Genomic DNA, 26,379 nt, shown 5'->3' with positions numbered 1-26,379 from the left:
TAATTTGGAGTTGGTAGGCCAATGGCACCTCTCATATGTGATAATGTCAAGGTAACGAACTATTCTATGGGAATGTTGGCTAAGCACCGAGTAGATTTGGTTAGATGGAAACTCTCCCAATAGTTAGGCATGAGTTTCAATGATCGTCTACCTTATCCCATAAACTATGTGCCCGCATAGGTAGCTAGTGGATCCATTAAGCTATATACCGGTCTTCCTTAGGCAAGTAGACCACCTCTTTACGGTGTGGGGACTTATGACACCGGATTCCATGACAAGCTCTCATGGTCTATGTCGGTTAAACGCTTACTTCCCATCATGCGAGATTTCATTATGGTTTCTTGATAGGTTCTACAAAGTGTAGGTAGTAGTATGGGATGCTACCTATACATTGCACGAGTAGGCTTGGAAAGGGTCATAGTGAGTTTCTCTAAATCCTAATGTATGTGATACAATTGTGGCCTAAATGAGGTTATTAAAGAATGTTGGCTCTCAAATGCTTAATGTGAGATGCATGCTATACTTGGGTTATATTACGAGTTATTTTCCCTTGTCATGTCTTAAGTGATGATATACCTCTTATGTATGAATATTGTGCAAAGGTGAAAGAAAGGAATGATAAGTTACCTTAAGTGACCTTAATGTGGTGCCTTAGTATGGATGGTGGTATGGGACACCATCCATACATTGCACGAGGTATAACATAAGGGTTTCTTGAGGTGAAGGTCCAAGGTAAAGGTTTTCATGTTGAAATTGTTTAAAGGTAATATTATGACTTACTTGATGTTTATGCTTGTATTGTATGTCTTTTATGCAACTATTCATGGTACTTCAAAAAGTGGCATAATGCATGGTTTCTAACCAAAATGTCCCTTTTAAAGCATGTCTTGCATGGTCATCATACTTAGTACATTTTGTGTACTAACCCATATTCTTCATATTTTTACTATAAGTGTAGGTTCCGGCAAGTGATCCCTCCTAGCTAGTTTGAAGTGTTGGATTGCTTTCCTCCAAGACTTGGTATGTCCTCATGGATTCGAGGATAAGACTTTTAAGTTCTTTTGTTCATGTAATAGACTTAATAGACTTCTTTTGATTGTAAAGGGTCGTGTCCCTACTTATGTTTTGTGACTGTGTCTAAGATGGTCATGTGAGACTTAGACTTCCGCTGTGTGTTTTTAAAGTTGTTTTAATGAAGTTTAAATGTGTGGATGTAAATAAGGTTTTTTTTATTATTTCGCACTATTTTCATTATTAAATGCAATGAATGACTATGTGGCTTGTATAAGACCCCTTCGGGATCGAATACGCCATGTTACGACTAGGGGGTACTCTCGGGTCGTGACATGGATGAAAGCTATCCATGGATGAAGGACTACCATACCTTAGCTATGAATCCCAATGAAATTGGTGAAATCTTTGCTTCTTGAACCCTAGCTTCAACCTCCCTCTTCTTCTTTTTCTTCAAGTTCTAGAGAGAGAAATGATTTGGGGAAGATGAACTGTGGGGGAATTCTTTTGGATTCTACGGAGAATGAATTAATTTGGGGAATTTGAGTCTAAAAAGCTTATATACTTTACTAGGGAAAGAAAGGAACAATAGGGTATCAATTTAGGGAAAATAACTCAATACCCCAAAGGCTTAAACTCAAACGCTGCCAACCTGCACGATTTAGCTCGCCAAGGGGACCCTTGGTCAGCCAAATTGTCCAGCAACTCACCCCAAGAATCCAGCCAACTTGGCGATTGGAGAGACATTTGGGCGATGCGCCAAACGGGTTGGCGATCCCCAACCTTGCTCGCTCAAATTTCCAGCAGCTAGGCCATGGGGACAGTCCACTAGGTGACCCCAAGTGCACTTTGGCGACTCGCCAAGTCACTTGGGTGACCATGATGCCCCCTCGCCAAAAGGTCCAAGGGAATAGTATTTTCCTTCACCCTTCCCAAGGTAGATTAGGCCCTTGCCCTCTTTCACTTTTGACGTTAACCCTCACGTTAGGCTCTAATTTACCCTACTAACTTACGGGGTGTTACATTATCTCTCCCTTGGGAACATTCGCCCTTGAATGTAAATTTAAACGCCTTACGTAATTAAAGACTCAAGAATAGCAACCCAGCATGCATGAATCATCAAAATAAGGCACAATTCAAAGGAGGAAACATCAACTACATCTTAACATATTCAATGCAACACAAGGAATAGGAACTACATCTAATCAACCCTTTATGCATGAAAACTTTAACATTTCTCAAATTCGTAGGAGAAACTACCTTCTCCAACTCAAAGTATGCTCAACACTATATAATGAAGCAAATTATGAAATTACTCTCAAAAGCATGTTAAAGCATGTTTGACATTCATCTCATGAAGCATATCGACAACTCATACTAAATGCATAACAACATGAGGAACACATAAATCATGAAAACTCATTTTCTTTCTAAACATGAATTCCATCAAGAACATGCTTACATAAGGAGATCATGGAAACTCATAAATGACACATGACTCCAAAACATAAAACAAGCCACAAGGAACTCTTTGTCTCAAGCTTGAATAGGGATAGAAGAAAGAGATAAGGATATTGAAACTCTCAACAATCTTTCTTTCTAAGCATACCATCTCCCCCTTGGTAGTAAACTCCTACCAAGGTTAACATCAAAGTCTCACAAATAGCATAGGGATCTTAATAAAACATTTACATCTATAGGGAATTATCAACATACATGTGCCTTCATCCGGAGAGACTCCTTTGTCCTCTCTAGACCAGAGTGCATAGAAGCGACCATAATTTAGAGGAATGGGAACCAGATCACTAGGAGAAGCTTGCTTGGCCTCTATTCCTTTTGCCGAGAGTGTAGGGCAATTTTTCACTTGATGATCACTCTTTCCACATCCATTGCAACCATCCGTACCGACTAGCCACTTACCATGGTGCTTATGTCCACATTTGGTGCAAGTAGGATTAGGAAATGGAGACCCACTACCCTTTTCTTGGTTAGACCTAGGGGGTATTGGAGGAATCTTGACCGAAATACCCTTGTTTAAACTTTTGTCGGCCTTGCCCATTAGACCTATATTTGAGAACCGGTTTTAGCCCTTTTCACCTCCCTATTCTTTCTCTTGAGTTTGGACTCCTCAATTTGTTGTGCATACACCATAAGCCTAGAGATATTCATGTTATCATGGAGCATTGTCGTACGACATTTTTCTCCAACTAAGTCGGACACACCTGTCACAAATCTACTCATCCCATCCCTCGGATCTGCCACCATAGATGGAGCATACTTGGATAGTTGGGTAAATTTTAAAGCATACTCTTGAACACTCATGCTACCTTTCCTAAGGTTAATGAATTCCTCCACCTTGGCATCCCTCAACTCACGGGGAAAGAACCTATCAATAAATGCTTCCTTAAACACCTCCCAATCAATGGGACCCGCTTCTACCGGCCTATTTATCTTCCATTGAGTATACCAAACTTGAGCAACATCCTTCAATTGGTAAACGGCTAGCTTTGCTTTTTTCTACCGAAGTCACCCCATGGCATCAAGTATCTTGTAAACCTCATCCACAAATTCTTGAGGATCCTCTCCCACTTTGGAACCAAGAAACTTGGGAGGGTTCATTTTAACAAAATCCCTCAATCTAAAATCCGTGTAGTTCACATTAGGGTTCACATAAGTTCCAACATCTCTATTGGCTTGGGCTGTCATAGCTCGGGATTGAGTTGTCACGACTTGGGCCAACATTAGAAGAGCCAACCTAACCTCTGCCTCCGACATAGCCGGATGATTAATCCAAGCTTGATTAGCTTGAAGAGCTTAATTCTCTTAAGGAGCTTCTTCATTGACATTGTTACCCTCCATTCTCCTTGTGTTAGCCCTTCGTGCATTCATATCCTAAAGACACAAAAGATAGATTAAGAGATGGACTTTATAGAGTTAAACTCTATGGCATAACTTAAGAGTAATGAAAGAAGTGTAGTTTCCTAACATCTTATAGCCTCTCATTCATAAATGTGCCACGTTTCATACTATGAATAAGACTCTACTAGACGTGGCTAATGAGACATCGTCCTAGAATCATTCTAAACCTTGTGCTCTAATACCAACTTTGTCACGATCCAGGGGTACACCCTAGATGTGACATGGCGTAGTCGACCTCGAAAGGTCTCATACAAGCTCTTAGCATATCATAATATAAGATAAAAGAAATGATGCAGAATTTAAAACTTTTATCCGTACAATCAAATTCTTTTATAAAAGCAAGCGGAAGTCTAACTTGTCTCAATTAGCCATCTAATACAATTTTCGAATCAATAATAGAGTCCCAACCCTTTTCAACGTACTACAAAACATAAAGGTACTAGAAAAAACTACTAATTACTCATACGTCCTCGAATATTGAGGACTCACCACAAGCTAGGAGAATAGTTGATCCAAGCTTGAACCAATAGAAGATCAACTTAAGAACCGGAACCTACACTTTGTGAAAAATGTATAAAATATGGGTTAGTACAAAAATGCACTAAGTATGATAGCCATGCATAAAAATCCTTGAAAATATGATAAAAAGGACTTTTTAGTTGAAAAGCATGCATTTACCAAGTTTGAGAATCATCATGCACTCTTAGTGTAAACGCATAAGTCACAAGCATATTCAACATATAAACCATCATAGCATAATAGAACCATTTCATAAGTAACCCTAAGTTATACTTGTGCAATGTATAGATAAAGATCCCATAATCCCATCTACACTAAGTACCACTTTTAGGCCACCATAATCATACTAACCATTCTCTATTCTCATATTTAGTTAATACTTATTAGACAAGGAACATTCACATTTAATAAGTCATGTCAAGGAAAGCAACATATAGCATCAATCCGAGTTAGGCATTCAACTTTACATTTAGCCTTCCTATCAACATTCTCAATAGCATCATTATAAGCATATTCATTTCATAAGACATTATAACATTTGAGGAACACACTATAACCACTCTCAAAGTCTACTTGTGCAATGTATGGATGACGTCCCATACCCCCGCCCACACTTCATAGAGCTTCTTGAGTAACCATAGTACATAACTCACATTCTTGTTCATGATGGGAATAAGACCTAACCGACATAGACCAAGTGAGCAAATCTTGGAATCCGGTGTCATGTCCCACATCGAAAAGTGTTGGTCTACTTGCCTAAGGTAGAACTCGTAACATTTTACCTTAGGTGGATCCACTAGCTAATAACCTATATGGGCACATAGAAACCCGGCCTTACATGGGGAGAGCTTCCACCTCACAATATCCACTCGGTGCTAAGCATTAAATTCCCATGTAATAGTTCATTCTCTTTTAACATTATTACACATGAAAGGGATACCCTTGGTCTACCGATTCAAGGTACATCATTAGAATAGCTCATTGAATCCTCATGAAAGGGATACCATTGGTTTGCCAATTCAGGTTCATCATTACAGTAGTTCATTGACTCATCATGAAAGGGATACCATTGGTCTACCGATTCAAGACAAAGCCTTAGAATACTTCATAGTCATTTATAAAAGTGATGCCATTAGCCTACCGATTCATTTAGGTGTGGAAAGCCTTTCACATCATCATAATTACATTATAGTCATAATCACATTACTTTCAAGTATTCACAAAGCATGTACATAAGCATCATGATTATACAAAATTATCATACTTTTCCCTTCAAGGACCATGGATCACATTCAATCAAAACACCTAGAATTATTACATTAGGCATGGATAATAACATGATTCAATTAACTCAACTACCACAATCATAATCCCATAGTATTCTTCTATAATCAACAAACCCACATCACAAGTTCAAAATTGGGGAATATGGGGTTTCATGGGTTCATCGGGGAATTCACCATAATTCAGCGATAAATAATCAATTAATCATTAATTCAATTATAATCCATCATAAATCAACAATTAAAAACGTTTTTGGAAAGAACCCATAAGATTGAACTCAAACCCTAACTTTTTAGGGGAATTCGCTAGTTTAGAAATTGTGTTTGGAAGGGCTCCATGGATGAAAGCTATCCATGGATGAAGGACTACCATACCTTTGCTATGAATCCCAATGAAATTGGTGAAAGCTTTGCTTCTTGAACCCTAGCTTCAACCTCCCTCTTTTTTTTTTCTTCAAGTTCTAGAGAGAGAAATAATTTGGGAAAGATGAACTTTGGGGGAATACTTTTGGATTCTAGAACAATAGGGTACCAATTTAGGAAAAATAACTCAAGACCCCTAAGGCTTTAACTCAAACGCTGCCAACCTACACGATTTAGCTCGCCAAGTGGACCCTTGGTCCGCCAACTTTTCCAGCATCTCACCCCAAGAAGCCAGCCAACTTGGCGATGGGGGAGACCCTTGGGCGATGCGCCAAACGGGTTGGCGATCCCCGACCTAGCTCACCCAAATTTCCAGCAGCTATGCCATGGGGACAGTCCACTAGGTGACTCCAGGTGCACTTTGGCGACTCGCCAAGTCACTTGGGAGACTATGATGCCCCCTCACCAAAAGGTCCAAGGGAAAAGTATTTTGCTTCACCCTTCCCAAGGTAGATTAGGCCCTTTCCCTCTTTCACTCTTGGCGTTAACCCTCACATTAGGCTCTAGTTTACCCTACTAACTTAGGGGTGTTACACCTCGCGGGAATAATCCCGCCTTGGCTGCTTGCACATAAACAGTGAGTTAATTAAGAGTTTCAAACCCCCCATTTCACAACACACCTTCATTCCATGACACTCAGAAATTACCATTTCACGCTAAGATCAATTTCGAGCGTTCTACTTGCCCGAATTGAATTCCGTAAAGTCGTACGGGTTCCTTAATGGCTTAGCTATCTACTCATATGATCAAATTCATAATTAGATCTCTCATTAATTATCATATCTCCCTAAACCTCATTGACTCTGATTTCATCCAAATCGGGACTAAGCTAGGAATTCTCAAGTTACTACCAAAATATTTTTCGGCCAAAAAATTTCCCTGTTGTCTTTTTCATAGCGACGGAATCAGGTCGTTACACTAGATACCAATTTACCCATCACTCGTCTCCGAGTGACAAACTAGAAGAAAAGGGCTAAAACAAGAGTAGAGTAGTCTCTGAATCATCGAATAGATGGGGATATTTGTCTTGCATGCCCTTCTTACCGAATCTCATTACCCCTTAAGGTTTTCACATCACCAACCTCAAACCAACCAATTGAATGCCTACACATCCTCCCATACAATGCCTCAATGAAGTCATCTCAATACTCGAGTGATAAATTTTGTTGTTTGTAAACTTAACTAACAACAAAAAAATTCCCAACAACCACCAAAGTTGATCGTACACACGTTTGCACCATGTTATCAAGGACATTGACACAATCATCCGGACGTTCTTTAGCACTTAACCATGATAAAACTCCAAATCAACATTCGCTACAATTAGAAGTAAATCTGAATGAACCCACACACACTCATAATACCAAACTAATATAGTTCTTATCAACATCTCAATCTCCCAACATAAATTTCCATGAGCTTAAGTTACAAAATTTGATCTTTAGACATCATATACTCATCGAGGGATATCTCCAAGCATATAAACCCTCTAGCAACACTATCGAGGTGCTAGATTTAGTTATTGTGATTGTAGATTACCCTTAAGAACAGTAGAACTGGACCTAATGATCCCCATATTCAACCACACATAATCGTTACATGACCTCAACGATAAAATGAATATTAAGATTGTCGGACAACCATAATTACACATGGTAGCTCTTCTATGATTTCTCATAAGCAAGGTGGTACATGGAGAACCACTGAAATACTTTAAAAACTTTAAGACAACGCCAAATATGTCATCTGAAATAACCAAATCTTCATAATCATCCCACTCAACCAAGAGAACATCGCAGGATTGGTACCCCTGATCCACCACTAGGGATCCACCCACAAAAGTGAGAACACATGTGATCATAGCTAGTGAAACATACTCATAACCGTGTACAAAACAAAATAGATGGTCACGTAAAATTTTTACGGAATAACACTAAAGGTTTTCCTTAGAAGAGTCAATACCAGTCCTTTCCATTGAGTTGACTCCACATACTCATCACATCACTCCACTGAAGTCCACACTCTCAATACTAACAACCATCATGAACACTCCGACCATCTACCATACTATAAACCAACACTTTTAAATGAAAACCTTTCTTAGGTACTTAACAATCAACAATAATAATTTTTCGACTCAACCTAGGTGTAAGTCCTTTCAGATGCTCAATACCGAATACAATTAATCGTTTCTCACATTGCTAATTCATACCTTGAAAAAAAATCAACACGAATGTAAACTTACAATGACAAATATGAATTGTAAATTCGACCGTATAACACAATCCTGTTATCTATCAACATTAGCTTGTAGCTTGAAGATTTTTAGGAATTCATGGATCTTCGCTTATTATTGATTGCATCTCCATCGATATTACAACATTCGTTGCTAAAAATTCAATCGTACTCATTACTAAACTCAAAAACAAAACAAAGCACTTATCATCAAACTCAGGCTAAAGTCTGTACACTCCTTTCTCAAGTCTTTTTCAATAGTTTTTAACCAATCTGATGGACCCATGACACTATTACCATAGCCACAACAAAATGAATGAAATCACGCGTCTTTGAACCCAATTATCTACCCCACTGAAGATACCTCTTTAGCCTTTGCAATCAAATAAAATATTCTTTCCCATGCCTCTCTCTAGAGGATGTACTACATCCCCACTATTTTTCTTCATTCTGACTCTAGCTCTTTTAAATTCTATTCGAGTGGTGTCTCATCATCTCTTAAAACTTTTCATACAACCACGTTACTCACCAAATATTAGAAAACTACAACCTTATATACTTGTAAGTCGTAATTACTATACAAAATTCTCTTAACCAATAATCTTATTATATAGTTGCATCCCATCACATTCCATCACGAATTCTCATTACCATTGCGCTCAATCAGCCTTGACTATCACTACGAAGTCAACCTTTTCATCAACATGACACCTCAAACTCAGGTATACTCATCAAATTCAAAGGACCAACCCAATTTTTATACGCACTTTCTTACTAAAATCTTCAATTGCCTTCCCCCCAAGTATATTCATTGGGACTTTGTTTATCCATAAGCTTGTCATTCCGTTATCAATCCACTCCTTTATGGCTTAAGATAAAATCACGGGTCCTCGTACTACCCTCATTCTGCTTAACAAACAAGACAGGAGCACCCCACAGGAAGCACTAGGATAGATGAAACCTTTATCAAGAAGCTCTTGGATTTGAGATTTAAGGTCTCTCAATTCTACCAGAGCCATGCGATAAGGAGGAATGGAGATGGGGTGAGTGCCAGTTTTCAAATCAATGCAGAAATCTATATCTCTATCCGGAGGCATATCTGGCAAATCAGTAGGAAACACTTCTCTAATTTCTAACACCACAGGAATAGACTTAATAGAGGGAGACTCAACCTCAAAATCCTGAATATGAGCTAAATAAGCCAAACAACCCTACCCCACCAGTTTCCAAGCCTGCACGAAAGATATGTTCTTAGCTAGATTAGGATTGTACAACCCTTCCCACTCTAACCTTTCCCTACCCGGGATCTCTAGAGTTACTGACTTAGTATTACAATTAAGCCTAATATAATAGGAGTACAACCAAGTCATGCCTAAGATTATATCAAGTCAGTCATATCGAGCATAACCAAATCAACCCAAGTTTGAAAATCCATAAACACACAGGACAAAACACGATACACATGGGTGACTATGACAAACTCTCCAACTGAGGTGCAAACATGGATGGGGCATCAAGTACATCACAAACCGCATCAAATCCCAAGGCAAACTGAACTGACACATATGAACAAGTGGAACTCAGATTCAAACAAACAATAGCCATCTGGTCACAGATAAGAATAGTACATGTGATCACTGCATATGATGCCTCAACCTCGATCTTGCCCGGAAAGGCATAAAACCGAGCCTTGTCATCTCGATGGGCAACCTCCTTGCTTGGTTGCACTGCTCCTCTACCTATATTACCATTTCCCCTGCCCCCAGGTTCTCCACAATTGTAACACACTTAATAACTTAACCAAGTAAGCATTGTTGGTATTGTAGTGGTCGTGTCATGACTCTCTTGATATACAATCAATCCAGGAAATCATAGTATAGCTTCTAACCTCAATTGGCATAAATTAATTTCATCATTCGTTAAACAATCCATACATGTTATGAAAACAATACTAAATGCATTTTCCAAAGTAATGGTGTTCATTATCTAGTTGTCCCTTACCAAAAACTTCTTAAATGTTGTCACATTTAAGCTTGAATCTGCATTTCTAACCTTAATCCCTTCATAAGAGACGATAGTAGCTAGCGAGCCCCACAAAATTCTTAATTTCAGTCACAGAACTAGGTCGGACCTAATTCCTGTTTGCTTCAATCTTTTGGGGATCTACCATTACCCCTTTCTTTGAAACTACATGCCCCAAAAAGGCAACTGAAGTCAATCGAAATGTACACTTAGAAAATTTCCAATACAACTTTTGTTTCCCCAAGAACACCCAAAATAATACGAGAATGGTTGGCATGTTCTTCCTCACTTTTTGAATAAACCCAAATGTCATCAATAAATACTATAACCAATGAATCCAGAAATGGTTTGAACACACCATTCATCAAACTCACAAAAGTTGATGGCGCATTTGTCAACCCAAATGACATAACTAGAAACTCATAGTGCCCATAGCGGGTCCTAAATGTCATTTTTAGTATATCCTCATGCCTAATCTTTAACTGATGATAGTCAAACCTTAGATCAATCTAAGCGAAAACTGATGCACCCTGCAACTGGTCAGAAGATTATCTATCTGAGGTAATGGGTACTTGTTCTGAATGGTGACCCTATTCAACTGTCGGTAGTCTATACACATCCTCTCTTGCTAGTGATAGTGTTACCGCTTTTGTTGCTCTAGTTTGGACCATAGAGTGAATGAGAAAAGATATCAATTTCTATCACCCGGATACCAATTGGATTCAAGTCATAGCATAAATGAGTAGCAAGAAGTGAGATTTTCCTAAAGTCCTATAGCCTCTCGAAGAAAAGTACAGATGTCTTCGTATCATTCCGTAAGACTCTACTAGACACGTTTTGGTACAATGAGATCAACGAACCTAGGGCTAGATACCAATTTTGTCATGACCCAGACCATCGTGATTGTCACCCACACTAACCCTCCGGTGGGAGAACCATTACTACAACCCGACTAAACAACTTAACCAAAAACTATGCATTTAAAGATACAGAAGCAGGTTTAAATGTCTAAAGGAATATGGAGTTCCCATAAACTCCAAAGGTTCAACTACGACAACGAACATACTAATGCGGAAGTTCAACCCCTAGAACCTAAAAGTCATTGTACCAAAACTCTACTAACGACAAGTCTAAGAACAAGGGGTACAACCCCGAAACTAAACAAACACCTTAAAAAAATAGTCTGAATCCAAAAAGAGTGGACTTAAACAAGAGAGATCCATTACAACCTAAAAGAACTGGCTCACCCTTGAATTCGGTCACACTCAATAGTCACCTAACTAAGGTCTATCAATAACCACCTGAAGATGCCCTGTACTCAACAAAGAACAAGCAAGTGCAGTATCAGTACACAACCACAGTGTGCTGGTAGGATTACGCGGCTATCTCAGTAAGAACAATATATATCAGAATTACAACAAGGTAAACACATGCAAGCACATAATATATATACACACATCGATTATCATTTCAGGAGTAATGCACGATTCCACATTTTCAATAACAAGTAGATATAACAAATCAATGGTTCTCTCATGGAACCTGATTCAATGGTCCTCTCATGGAACCCATACCCAAACTGTTAGTGTACCGATACATGGTACCCAATCCAAGTTAGTGTGCCAGATTTGACACCTGATCCCATATATGCGCCGGAACGTGACACCCGATCAAAGTTAGTATGTCGGTACGTGGCATCCGATCCTAGTTAGTCTGTCAGAACGTGACACCCGATCCAGTCAGCAAGCCACAATCACAATGTACATTTTCCTAATCATAAAATCAAGTGTTGATTCATGGCATACAATCATTTGTTCATACTCAATTTCATTGGGTGGGATCAACAAGACTTCATCCACATACATACATGCATTACAATGAAGCAATTACCAACATACATCATGCAAACATAAAACCACAACCATCACCAACCTCAAATCCAAGCTTGAATCCCCGAAGGCACTTGAATCTTCCCTTTCTGGATTCTTTCTGCTTGTTCTAGGTCTACAAATAATTAATATACGCAAGGATAAACAATCAAAGGTTTAATTATTCAGATTATAACAGCTTAATAACCCAAGACCAAACCCATTATCCTAATATCCCAATTAGGGTTTTTTTAACCATAATTCCCATATCAAAACCTTCCCCTTACAATAATTACCCAAGAAACTACGTTCAACGGATCGAAATACGGATTAGGGGAGGAACAAACCTTACCTTTAGCACCAAAAGTTGTGGAAAACCGTCAAGAAACCACCTAGGGTCGCATCCTAGATCTCAAGAATGAAACTTGTAGAAAATAACATTTTTGGGGTTTATTTTCTACTTAAATCGCGATTGTCCCGCCATAACGCACCTCATCCCGCTACAGCGGTCCCGCACTAGCGGGAATAATCCCGCCTTGGCGGCTTGCACGGAAACAATGAGCTTATTTAAGAGTTTCAAACCCCTATTTCAGAACACACCTTCATCCCATGACAATCACAAACTACCCTTTCACGCTAAGATCATTTTCGAGCATTCTACTCGCCCGAATTTGATGCCGTAAAGTCGTACCGGTTTCTTAACGTATTAGCTATCTACTCATATGATCAAATTCATAATTAGATCTCTCATTCATTACCATATCTCCCTAGACCTCACTGACTTCGATTTCATCCAAATTTGGACTAAGCTAGGAATTCTCAAGTTACTACTAAAAAGTTTTTCGGCCCAAAAATTTCCCCTGTTGTGTTTTCCATAACGACGGAATAAGTTCTTTACAAAAACATAACTAGAAAGTAATGCTTATAAGCTAAGTGACTATGCTAAACCGAATATCTTAATAGAAGCGAGGTGGCAACTATGTGTTGCCATCGTTCTTAGTTGATTCGTACAAACCCAAATAAAATAAAAGCAAGCATAAATATAAGTGAAATACCCATGTGTAAAATGTTAGTCAAAGTAACAATGCATAGATGTACATAAAAATGTAAAGCTTCGATGTGGAGTGGTAACGTTGGACTTTTTTTTTTAATGAGTAAGCCACTCTAGACACCATGAATGCAAATTTATCAATCGCTTCTCTGATTTGGACAGAGATAGAGTCGTATCACAAATCCAAACGTGCTCCCAAGTGTACATGTGCAAAAAAAAGATAAGATAAAAATTAGCAAATGGGCTTCCAAAATTGTCAGAAAGCATATCAAATTATATTCCATGAAGTCACATGTTAAACAAAATTCAAGTTCAACTGCACCAGCAATCCTATTTCTAGAAACATGATTTTACAAATTAAAATTCTTCTAATCACTTAGTTGAAAATGATATAACTATCTTAAAAAAGGAAGAAAAATACGAATCCAAACTTTAAAAAGTGCTTTAATCATACTAACGATCAAGAGGTAATTCTAGTCTCATAGTCAACATGTGAAGCTATGATGAGTTGCGATGCTACACTCAAGGGAAATCGGGAACTATTGTGTAAATATAAGCTATTCAGACTCTTTCAATAAGCTAATAGAGATTCGTCAACTCAAGGATATTCAAGAAATGAATCCCATAGACTCATTGAAAGAGTTCATGCAAAGAACAAGTTGATAAGAATTAATAAACAATCACAATGAGATTTTTCTTAAAACAGATAAGCACTTTTGGAATTAGAGCAAGAGGAAATTTGAATGTATTTAATCTAAAAAGAGAATGGATCAAACTGCTACGAGTATTTACAGGCCAACGTTTAAGGAAAACACTACATAAAGAATTTATTTAACTAAGAGAAAGCACTATAAACTCAAAGCTAATCAAGGCATTATGTAACTTAAGGAAAATAAAGACTAACCACTATATTAATTATTTAAAGCTAGCATGTTGTAACCTAAGGTAAAAGATGAGAGGTTAAGGCATTAATTAATAAGATAAGGGGACAAGATGAAAACACTAACTTAAACAAATATTTGTATCCTATTAAACCAGTGATGGTCTCGTACTAATTTTAAGGAGTAATAGACAGAGAAAAGAGAAGTAACAAAACTTAAATTGGACAATTTATAAATCCATTTTCGAATCAATTTCAATAAAACAACTTGATATGGATCCCGAGGACACGAATAACTAACAAACTGATTCAAACATCCAAGTAAGTATAAAAGGGTGGACAACAAGACATCGAACACTGATGACTATCACATATCTTATAGATTCATAACAAGCAATATCATGCTAAAACGAGTAAACCAATTCAAAACTACTTATGATAAAGCTACGAAGACCAAGAAAAAAGGGACATTAGAAAGCTATGATCATAACCGCAACATGTAACTGCACCTAACTAATGTTCACATGTTAAAAAAGAATAAGAAATTGGAATTACAAGGGAGCCAAGCATAAACAGGGAACTTGAATGAAATTTAAATCAGCAAATTACAACAACTATATACTCGCAGAATCAAAGAAAACATACTATGGGATCAACACAGACTAAAATGAAAAAAACAAAAATTAAAGTATCTATAAACAAAGGAAAAAGAGATTACCTTCTTTGGAGAAGCAAACTAAGAGCGTTTCGTCAAGATTCAAACTTCAAACTCAAAGCAAAGCTAAAATTAGAAGGATAAAAAAAGATAAAATAATTCTGAAATCCAATGCTTGAAGTATATTTCTATCACTCTTTCCCTCTATTCGCTGGATCTTTTCGTTCGTTGATGGATTATAGGATCATCCTTGGATGAGAACCAAAGGTCTCCTTTTATAGTCGATTTAGAACTTCCACTTGGCCTCAAGAATTTAAATTTGAATTCTAGGGAAGCCAAATCTGAGGAAGAAGAGAAAAATAATGATGAAGAAGGTAGGAAATTTCTCAAGAATCGACCTTTTCAGGTCGATTTGAAAGGTTTGAGTGATTGATGGAGCAAGGAACCGCTAGAAATTAACATTTTTTCTGCGGTCTAGAGTTGTTTATTGATAGGCGCGATGGGAGAGCACGTGGGGGCGACCATGGGGGAGGAAAACAGTGGGAAAGAACGTCTCTTTCTTTTTCCAGGTTGAGGCGTCTAGGGAAAAAGAGGAAGTAGCTAGCGTAGGGGTATGAGGAAGGAGCGTGGGCGGCGTGATTTCTTTCTGGGGAAGGAGGAGAGGGTTGAGGCGTGTTTTTATGGCAAGGAAGATGAAATATCGCGACTTGGGGAAAAAGAAGAGTATAGGGCGGCGATAGGGGTCTAAAAAGTCTTAATTAATTTGGGATGTCTGATCGTTTGATCAGACGGTTAATAAAAAGAGTTTTAAAAAAATAAAAACATTATATATATATATATAGTAAAAAAGATGAATTAATTAATGCCGTTGGATTAAGTCGTAGGACCGAGATTCAAGCTAAAGAAGCACGATCCATGTGCTTCCTACGTGGCACATGCGGATTGGCCGAATTAGAATGACTTGGATTGCCAAATTTTGCTCAAATTAGGTCCATTTAAATTATAATCTCTTCTTTATTAAATATCCATTATTTATTAAATTAAAAATAATTATTTTGCAAGACTAGCTTATTTGATAAAATTAGTAACTCATTAATTAATTAAGTTTTCCTAATTTTGAAAAAATGTCGAAAAATGTTTATTGTAACAATAGAAATTATATTTAATTAGAAAAATTGAGTTAACCCTTAAGAACAATATTTTATTGACGTAAAAATTAAAAATGAGAAAGTAAGTAGTAATATTTATATAATACATTTAATTTTTATAAAAGTAATATTTAAGAAATAAATTTATCAAATAAAATAAATAATTAAAAATCTTTTCGTATTCCTACAAAAATTTCATAACACACACACACACACACACACACACATATATATATATATAATAATAATTATTATTATTATCATCATCATCATCATCATCATCAACATCATTATCATCATCATCATTATTATTATTATTATTAAAAACATTAGTTACATAAATGTGGAGAGCCAAAATTGGATGTCAACAGTGGTATTTCAATTTTTTGTTTCCACATTTCACTATGAAAGACTTAGTATTCGAGATATTTCTTTTTACTTAACTTTCCACAGTTTAAGTTGAATTGGTTAACTTATTGGGTTGGCTTACCTATCGGTTGAAACATAGGTGCCATCACGACCCAAATCACGACTTGTAAATTTGGGTCGTGACACATAATATGAAATTTCTTATTTGAAGTAGATGTATTGTGATGTGTGAAGTGTGTAGGCCGTAGTGTAGAGTACTTATATATTGTGTAGTTATGTTAAACTATTAATATTTATGAAGGGTATAGTACTAAATTACTATCACCTTAATGAGTTATCAGTTTACTCAATAACTCAATACTGAAAACCGATAACCCAATAATATTTTTTTATAGAACCATTAAAATTTGTTAACCCAATAAAAAAAATTTATTCGATATATTAATTGGTTCAATTAGTGCACGCCCCTAGCGGGCATGGGGGGCTAGTAGAGTGGTGTAATGACCCCGTCAGTTATTTTTTGTTTTTTCTATGGAAATTACCATTTTGCCCTCCCATGATTTACCCCGTGTCTCCTATGATTGAGTTTTAAAAAGTTGTCTTTGAACTTTGAGTTAAAAGTTTAAAATTTGGGAAGTTTTGAGTTTGGAAGGCAAAATTGCTAAGAAAATGGTTTATGTGTCTTTTGGAGTTCTGAATGTCGAAATGGAATTTCGTCGATTTCATTAGTCTCAAAATGTGAAATCTAATTTGTGAGAGTTTTCGTTTTAGATTTTGAGTCTTTTTGAAGATTTGAGGTCCTAAGCTGTGATATTGTGGAATTTTAGCCTTTGAGTTGACTTTGTCAACATTCGGGTTTGGATGCTCAAATCAGAATTTCGAGGGTTCCGTTGGATTCAGGGGGATGATTTTATGCCTAGTTGAGGACTTGGTTTATTTTTGAGAGGTCTCGAGCTTATTTTAGCCTTTTAGGCATGAGTTAATTTCTTGTGGGTTTCACGAATGTCTGGTCATGGAGACCTCAGATTCGTATTTTGATGGTTCAATTGAGTTCGGAACAACAAATATAATTTGGTTGCATATTTGGTGTACGAGGTTCCAAATGAATCTCGATTGTCCTTTCAATGCTTTTAGAGTTGGCTGTGTTTTCTGGTACAGCAAGCCTCGCTTTTGGTAATGGTATGTCGCTTAAGCGACCTTCACTTTTCCAAAAGAGACCTCGCTTATATGAAGGAGACACTTTTTATAGGGTTCTCTTTATCAAATATTGTTGGTCGCTTGTGCGATAACTGAGAGGGTCCATTTCACCATTTTTGAATTGGGGAACCCTTGGTGGCGAATTTGAAAGGATTTTCTATGCTAGATCAGTGGGTAAGTGTTCTTAATCCTAAACATTCATTTTACATTGATTAATTATGAGTTTTAACATCAAAATATGAGGTAATGATTGGTGAATGAAGAGGTTTTTCAGGATACGAACTTCTTAACTAAAATGGAGTTTGTGAACTGATTATCAGTTCTATTTCGAAATGATTTTCCCTAATAGTTCTTAGAGCCTTGAGTAATGTTTTCAAGTATTAAATTTCAAATTCAAACCTTAATTTTTGAATTGGGTATTGTGTTGATTAACCCACCTTTCAAGGGAATTGTAGTGGGTGTTCTTGTTTCTGAAAAAGTGATTATGAATACTTGCTTGTGCATAGATTGTGTGGATTTGGAAGTGATTCGAAAGGGAAAATCTCAATTATTGGAGTGAGTGTTGATTGATTTAAGGAAAGTGTCCTCCTAAACCTTGTATTCTGGTTGAATTCTATGCTTCCTTCGTTGATTGTATGTTGGGAGTAAAGGGGATGAGGTGAAGGGTTTATATTATCCACTTGTAATATTTAAATGAATAAAAAGGAGTTGAATATGATGGACATGATGATTGAACTTCCTTATTGTGACCCTTGTTGATTGATGAAATACTACTTGAAAACATGATTGTGGACTTGAATAGTATGAATTGTTCTCTATTGCGTTTGGTGTGATATTTCTTGTATGCATTGATTGTGAACACCATGATGAGACATGTGATGATTTATGATGCCGAGGTCTTTGCTGGCGAGTGTTTACAAAGCCGATGGGAAATGGTTTCTGCTAGTGATTTGATATAAAGCCGATGAAAAATGGTTCAACTATTGATATAAAGTCGATGGGAAATCGTTTCGTCTAGTGATATAAAGCTGATGGGAAATGGTTCATGCTAGTGATGTGATATAAAGCCGATGAGAAACGGTTTCAGCTAGTGATGTGATATAAAGGCGATGAGAAATGGTTCCGGCTAGTGATGTGATATAAAGCCAATAGGAAACGGTTCAGCATGGTGATATTGTGCCGATGAGAAATGGTTCCGGCAAGAGATTGATTATTGTGACTTGATGCATTTAATGCTTATGTGTGACTTACCTATTGATTGTGATTGATGTACTTGTTACGTGTAACATAACTACTTGGCATTGTGATTGACTTATTTGATTTGTAGATTGTTGAAGACTGAACTGTGTATATTAGGCCTTGTGAGTCGTGTATTGTAGAATTTCTAGGTTGGGCTGATTTCTGTGCAAATTGTAGTTTGAGGAGGTTCGGTTGGAGTGTAAGGGGTATTTGATTCCTAGCTAGTTGCTTTGTTTAGTAGGTTACTTTCTAGGTACCGTGTTGTTGGTACTCACCCCTTGCTTCTACACTTGTGTAGGTTCTGAGCCCGGACCCATGTGATCTTCTTCTTCTTCTCCTAATAGTCAAGGCTTGTTGAAGGATCTGAGAGGTAGTTGCTTGTCATCCTGGCGAACCCTCTTTTTCTTTTTCTTTTTAGCTTTGTTCTATTTGAGAACTAAAGACCGAGACTTGTATTTATCTTTGAATTATGTATCTTCATTAGTCTTGTTCACGTGACAACTAGGTTTTGGGGTATTCCTTAAAATGAATAAGTTTTCCGCCTTTGTCTTGTTCTTGATTTACTATTTTTCGCATTTATTTTTGTTTCTTCATTGGGTTGAGACTCACTTTTCTTGGTGGGAATAGACAAGTGTCATCACATCCGTTTTTGGGTCGTGACAAAGGGTGGGGTGGTAAAAAAACTATTTTTTTTTTTAATATAAAAAAACAAACTATTTTTTTTTGGGAATGGGGGGATGGCTGGTAGGGGTGGAGTGATAAAAAAAAGATTAAAACGATTTTATTTTTGAAGTTTTAAATAAGATCCATACTATAATATGGGTACCCACATTATCCATTGGGTAACTCATTTTTACCTATTTAAAAATATGAGTCGGGTCAATTACATTATCCATCTTTTTAACTAATTTTCAACCGACTCATATTCGACTCGACTCGCTCGTTTATCACTCCTATATATAGCTAACACAATGAGTAATCACTATAAAGGAAGTGCAGTTCATTATCTACAACATAATTTAATTAGAAAGATGCACCTACATAGAATTACATGCATCAATCAATTCTACACAAATGAAGAATGTACAAAATCGTACATATACAACTATATAATCGTATCAGTTAATGTCCATAGATTACTTCTGATGGGTAATACCCAGTATCATGGGGGATGATCTTATAATGCACGACCACTTCTGCGAGGCATTTTCTTTGAGCTAGCTGCATATACACATACAAACATCGAGCAAAAATTTTAGGTTATTTAAATCGAATAAATGGAACAAAATTATATTATTTTTCTCGAAGTCAAATTCAACTATCAAAACTCCAAAAAAAACATGATAATCAACTATCTCAACATCAAATATTTTGGGTCAAATGCATCAAGAGGATGCCTCCGATAAGTCAGGGATTATCCTTTCAATATTTTAATCCCCAATATGCACCATGCACATAAGCATCTTAAATTTTCAAGGATACACGATTTCACATTAAAGGATGAAACTTTTTTCAAAGAGTTGTGACTTTTTCAAAATATTGTGACTTTTTCGATGAGTTGTGATATTTACAAAGGGTTGTTACTTTTTAGCTGCGACTATCCAAAAGGATTGTGACGAGTTGTGACTTTTTTGAAAGTTTGACTTTTCTAAAGAGTTGTGAATTTTTTAATGAGTTGTATTGTGACTTTTCTGAAGAATTGTCTCATCTGATAAGGTACAACAAATGACTTTTCTGAAGAATTGTCTCATCTGATAAGGTACAACAAACACATGTTCGTACTACCTTTATAGGCTATAAATAGATGAGTTTCCTCATATTTTTAAACTGTAAATTTTTTAAGTTTTCTATTCTTATTAGTCTTCTTCTTAAAATACCAAATTTAGTATATATTCTATATTTATTTATATGATAATATAAAATATATTAAAAGAAAACACCTTTTTACACATTGAAAGATTGTGACTTTTTCAAAGAGTCGTGACTTTTCCGAAGGGTTGTTATTTTTTCAAAGAGTTGTGATTTCTCCGAAGGATTGTGACTTTTCCAAAGAACTGGAACTTTAGCAAGCACCAGAGTGTCAACATGTTTGTTTGTGCTGCCTGCTTATTCTTTCGGATGATTCAATTTTCACATAGCAACAAAAGTGGGGCCTGCTTGAATATTACCCATATACTTGGAAAGTGTAATTGTATTGCTTACCACATTTTTACATAGAAAAGAAATGGGATCCACTTGAATATTGTAATTTTACTTGCAAGTGTGGGCTCCGTGTATATTTGTAATTATTTAGTTTGTTTTTATTTATTCACTTTAAATACAGGTATTCTACAACAATAATCATATTAATCATATATATATATATATATATATATATATAAAAGAGAACCCTAGACCCGCCTATGTGGCGCCATCACAAACCAGGATTCCCTTTTAATTTATTTTATTTTCAAAACTGACCTTCCCTTTTCATGAGAAGTTGTCATTTTTATGAAAAGTTGTGACTTCTATGAAGAGTTGCGCCTTTTATGAAAAGTTGTGACTTTTATGAAATTTTGCAAATTTTATGAAAAGTTGTGACCTTTCCAAAGGGTTGTAACTTTTCCAAAGAGTTGTGACCTTTCCGATAAGACACAATAAGCATTTGTTCACACTACCCTTTGTTGTCTATAAATAGAGGAATTACTAGTACACCTACTAGACCCATACTCATTAAGAATGTGTTCACCAGACATCTGACTTAGCAACCTTCTGCTTAGACCGGCAACGGTAAGGAAGGAGATCTACGAATAATGGGATATAGAAGTCAAGTGCGACGGTCAGAGCGGAAGTGGTCAGGCAAGCCTCTCATTTTAAAACAACGAAAATTTTGAACTTCTTTTTCTTTTGGTCAATTAATTATTTTTGTACTTTGCTCCTATTAAATGATTTACTAACACCAAAGAGAACCCTAGACCCGCCTACATGGCGACACCACAAATAAGGATTCCCTTTTAATTTATTTTATTTCAAAACTGACCTTCCCTTTTCATGAAAAGTTGTAATTTCTATGAAAAGTTGCAACTTTTATGAAGAGTTGCGATTTTTATGAAAAGTTGTGACTTTTATGAAATGTTGTGACCTTTTCGAAGGGTTGTAACTTTTCCAAAGAGTTGTGACCTTTCCGATAAGACACAATAAACATTTGTTCACACTGCCCTTTGTTGTCTATAAATAGAGAAATTTCTTCTCATTTTAAAACAACGAAAAATTTGAACTTCTTCTTCTTTTGGACATTTAAATATAAATATTTTTGTACTTTACTCCTATTGAATGATTTACCGACACTATTATTTTTGCACCAATCTACTTGTGAATAGAATCGTTCTATCCTGAGAGGATTTATTCCTTTAAACCTCGGGTACTAGAGGGGAATAATTTCACTTAAGGGGACACTGTGCATTCAGTGAGCTCGATCTTTTTCATTCTCTTTCGTTCTATTGTTACAGATCCTGATATATTTTTTACAGTCATGAATTTATGCTTACATTATTAATTGTTATTTTTTGAGTACATGCTTTAAACTTTGTTGTTTATGTTTCTGCAAAATTATTGTTATAAGTATTTGTTAGTACAAATTAAATAACAAACGTTAATTGAGTTTCTCTACTGGAATTGTTGAAGGTACAATAAAAAAAAAAGCCCTTACAAATCTCTAATTTCTTCATCAACAACGTCATTCCTTCACATACAAGGATGCGATTTTGTGTTCTTTAGAAAATTCTCTGAGAGTTAATAACTTTGCATGCCCATATTTTATGGTTTTTATGTTGTTGTTATCTATTTTTACTAAATTCTATCAGTGGATATTATGAGTACTTTAAGGATTGAAAGTTGATTGAAGTGTTAGTCAATTTTTTGAGGTATTTTATTTCAAAACATGAGAACTTTTCTGGTTAGAATGATTTATTATCATCATTGGATATCTTAGATATTTTTTTTACCCACCCTAGGAGCTCCCACCCCTTTTGCTCCCTTGGAGACTCGAACTCGCAACCTTCGGGTTGGAAGTGAGGGATGGTTACCATCCGAGCAACTCCCTCTCGTCGGATATCTCAGAGTTTACTCCCATTAATGTATGTTTTTTTTCGCTGTTTAGTTGTCTCCTTATAATTGTATTGATTATTTTTCATTTGGTATGTTTATGATCTCACTTGGACAAAACTTTCGTCCTTTTAATGTTTTTCATTTTTTTCTTCTCATTCGGCACTTCTAAATATTTTTGGTGTGAGTTATGATGATTTTTGGCAAGCTTAATTTGAAGAATATGAAACAAAACCTTCTCTAAATAAAAGTTATATCGTAAGCTACAAAAGATGTGTCTATTAACATAGATTTGTTGTCCTTCGTGTCTCAAGTCATTGCTGAGCATTTGAGTTATCTAGGTAAGATTTATTTTTATTTTTATTTTTTTAATATTCGAGAATATTTCTTTACCATGAGTCTAGGATACAACATTTTGATCTAATTGTACTTTCAAAATGCAACAATTATACATACATATTTCTGAAAATGTTGTAAAGTTGCATTGATGAAGAATCTAGAAGAGCCTTCAGAGCAGCAGTTTAATGAAGAATCAATTTCTAAAAGGGTCGACAATATTATTTTGCTGTTATTTCAAATTTATGTTTATCCTTCTATAAATTTTATTAGAGTAACAAAGTAACAATAACGAAAAGTTGTGAACGTTTGACCTCAGACAAGTAGATTGCCTCTAAAAAAAAATTATTTATGTTGCTGTGATGCACATTTTTAACGGTCTTAACTTATTTATAACTAATATTGATTATCGAAAACTTTCACATAATTTTTTTTCACAAGGAGTTATTCTAACCATAAAATTATCAGATTCTATACTTTTCATGTACAAAAAAATAGAAAAAAATAATGTTTAATCGCTACATTAAAACATCAATCGATTTTAACTAGACAATTATATCATCAAACACATATTATGATAAATTATGTAAAGATAAAAATGATTAGATATGAAGATATTTTTAATTATTCATTATATATTTACAATTTTTGAGATATGTGATAATGTCAAATCATTTAATTTCGGTTGAAATGTTCTTAAAACCTACTAAAATTTACTCTTTTTTTTCTTATAACAGTCGATTATTGGAAAGGTTGTTCAAAAACTTAGAAAGATTATTGATGCCCGTGCGAAGCGCGGGTAAATTACCTAGTTGATATATAATCATAAATCTTGAAAATGATTCGAAAATAAGTAATTAATATTGAGGATAAAATATGAAAATAAAATAAAATTCTTGATACGCTAAAAGTGAGAAGAAAAAAATAAAAATATATTTGTAATATTTATATATATTAGAAGAGATGGTTTCAAAGGCTGTTTATTGGTCATTCAATTGGCAAGTGGAGATATTTTTGTCATTTCAACTTCTCAAAGTGATAAGTATTGCATAGAAAAAATTGTACTATGAGCCTTATTGTTTGGACCTTCTTAACATCTTTAGAAAAAACCCTACACTTTTCTACTAAATAACATATTATGCCTTCTATCATTGAATATAGTGGAGATCATTTAATTTTACAATTGACACCTATACACTGATAACTTTATTGAGTTTCTATATATTTCCATTTTTATTCTCTACATATTAAATTGTTTAAATTTAATATAGTTAAATAATTTAATAAAATTTTATTATTTAGCTTTTATATTCAAAACAAATTATTTTTTAATATTATATATATCATTAAATAACTATATAAGATTATTAATAATCATATTTATATTTTTAAAGTATAATTAATAAAATTATTTTTTTAAAAGAAACTCCTTAAATAATTTATTAAGAAAAACGTTAAATTAATTTAAATTATTTCTTTTTATTATACTTTACTTTACTTTACTTTTACTTACTTATATAAAGAGACAACAAGATGACTGATTTTTGCCTTCTTTATAAAAGAATAAGGGTTTTTTGGTCATTTACACTACCAAACTCATCAATAAAGGCTGGAACTGCGATTTGATTCTTTTTCCAATCTTGTAATTTATGAATATTATTTTTTCTTCTTCTCTCATATGTATCAGGTCTTAATCTTTTGATCAAAGGTCAAAACAACTCAATCTACATCTCAACTAACTTTCTATACAATGTATCACATTTTGTTATTATGTAAAATAAGTGTACATAACTATCTTGTAAAACTTAGTTCCTTAAAATATCAACAAACGATTAATATGCAAGGTTATCTTATGCTACATACTTGTAATCCAAATTTTAATTGATATCAAGTTATGATATTTATTATAGAAATCATTTCCTCATTTCAAAAGAAAAAAAAAACCTTATTTTCTAGAGGAAATATGTTGCAAAAATTTTAGCTCATCAAATATAGAAAATTAACATTTTACAGAACACACCGATAGATTCATCAAATTTTTTTCTCCAATTTCACATAAAAACAAATTTAATAAAAAAAAGGAATATTACATAATAAGCACGGGCCATTAGTTTCTAGTAGTGGATATAAACGTAAGCGGATGGATTCTACTATATGTCAATGATAAGATTCCATCAAAAATTCAAAGGACAATGAAAATTTTGTTTAGCAACTCCGTATTCTTTTTGTTGACATAAAATATTTAAAAAATGCTTATGCGGTTGCTCTGTTTATTTAACTTCTAAGTTATTTGTTTGAATGAAAATTAAAATTCACATTTTCTTCAAAATTCAAAATAAATTTTACTTTATCTGAAAATTAATGTTTTGTTGTGAAAATTTAAAATTTAATTTGGGGTCATGTTTCAAATTTAGAATACAACTTAAAAATTATTTCAATTACTGTAAAAAAAATATAATTAATTGCCAAAAATGTTTATTGGCCAGTGCACAACACGAGCTATCGTAACTAGTACTGTGTAGGAAAGTGAAAATTGTGGATGACTAAGGAAAAATTTTAAAAATTCAACTACATATAAGGACAAAATAATAATTATCTAATCATGGTTATAAAATCTAGAATGATTCAATTTGATTTTCTTTCCATTTCAATTTGATTTTTATTTGTTACCTTCCTTTTTTGTTTTCCAATTTTGGTATACATTTATTAAATATGTTTACAAATTTCCAGCTCTCCATCTTTTCATATGACTTTGCAATATTACGTTAGCTTTTCTCTTTAAAAAATTCAAGGTTGTTTTCATTAGGGGAAACTAAGTAAATACCATATAAAACTAAAATAATTGCAAACATATTGTAACATCCGACAAATTGAAATAACTATGAAGAGGCTTAAAAATTAGAATTTTATTATTTTCGAAAAGAATTAAAATCTGGAAATTTGGTCAAGTGTGGGAAAAAGTGAGTTTTTGGCCAACTTTGAGCAATCATAAATCCTAGCTCAGGATGATTTAGGAGTAGTTCCAGTTATGTTGGGAAAGCCCTTGGAATGATCTTTCCAACGCCGTCGAGTCTGCTCGATTCTCAGTTCGTATCAGTGAGTTATGCCCTTTGGAAGTTGGGCAGTTGGCAGGGAAATCCA

At 35.0% G+C, this 26,379-nt stretch overlaps 1 protein-coding gene across 1 annotated transcript; it reads right to left on the bottom strand.

The window, feature by feature from the left end:
* Positions 1-1,717: 1,717 nt before the first annotated feature.
* Positions 1,718-3,786, bottom strand: LOC125823265 (uncharacterized). The gene is made up of 4 exons (XM_049502659.1): positions 3,568-3,786; positions 3,234-3,462; positions 2,728-3,075; positions 1,718-1,818 (listed from the first exon to the last, which is right to left on the bottom strand). Exons 1-4 carry the CDS (start codon positions 3,784-3,786, stop codon positions 1,718-1,720), a joined length of 897 nt encoding a protein of 298 aa, XP_049358616.1.
* Between the last annotated feature and the right edge of the window lie 22,593 nt (positions 3,787-26,379).

The sequence above is a fragment of the Solanum verrucosum genome, unplaced genomic scaffold (genome assembly GCF_900185275.1).
Source record: "Solanum verrucosum unplaced genomic scaffold, falcon-dt-bn FXZP01000214.1, whole genome shotgun sequence".
In the NCBI taxonomy this organism is placed as follows: domain Eukaryota; kingdom Viridiplantae; phylum Streptophyta; class Magnoliopsida; order Solanales; family Solanaceae; genus Solanum; species Solanum verrucosum.
The sequence above is the reverse complement of the archived record's forward strand: the minus strand, read 5'-3'. Positions and strand labels throughout refer to the sequence as shown.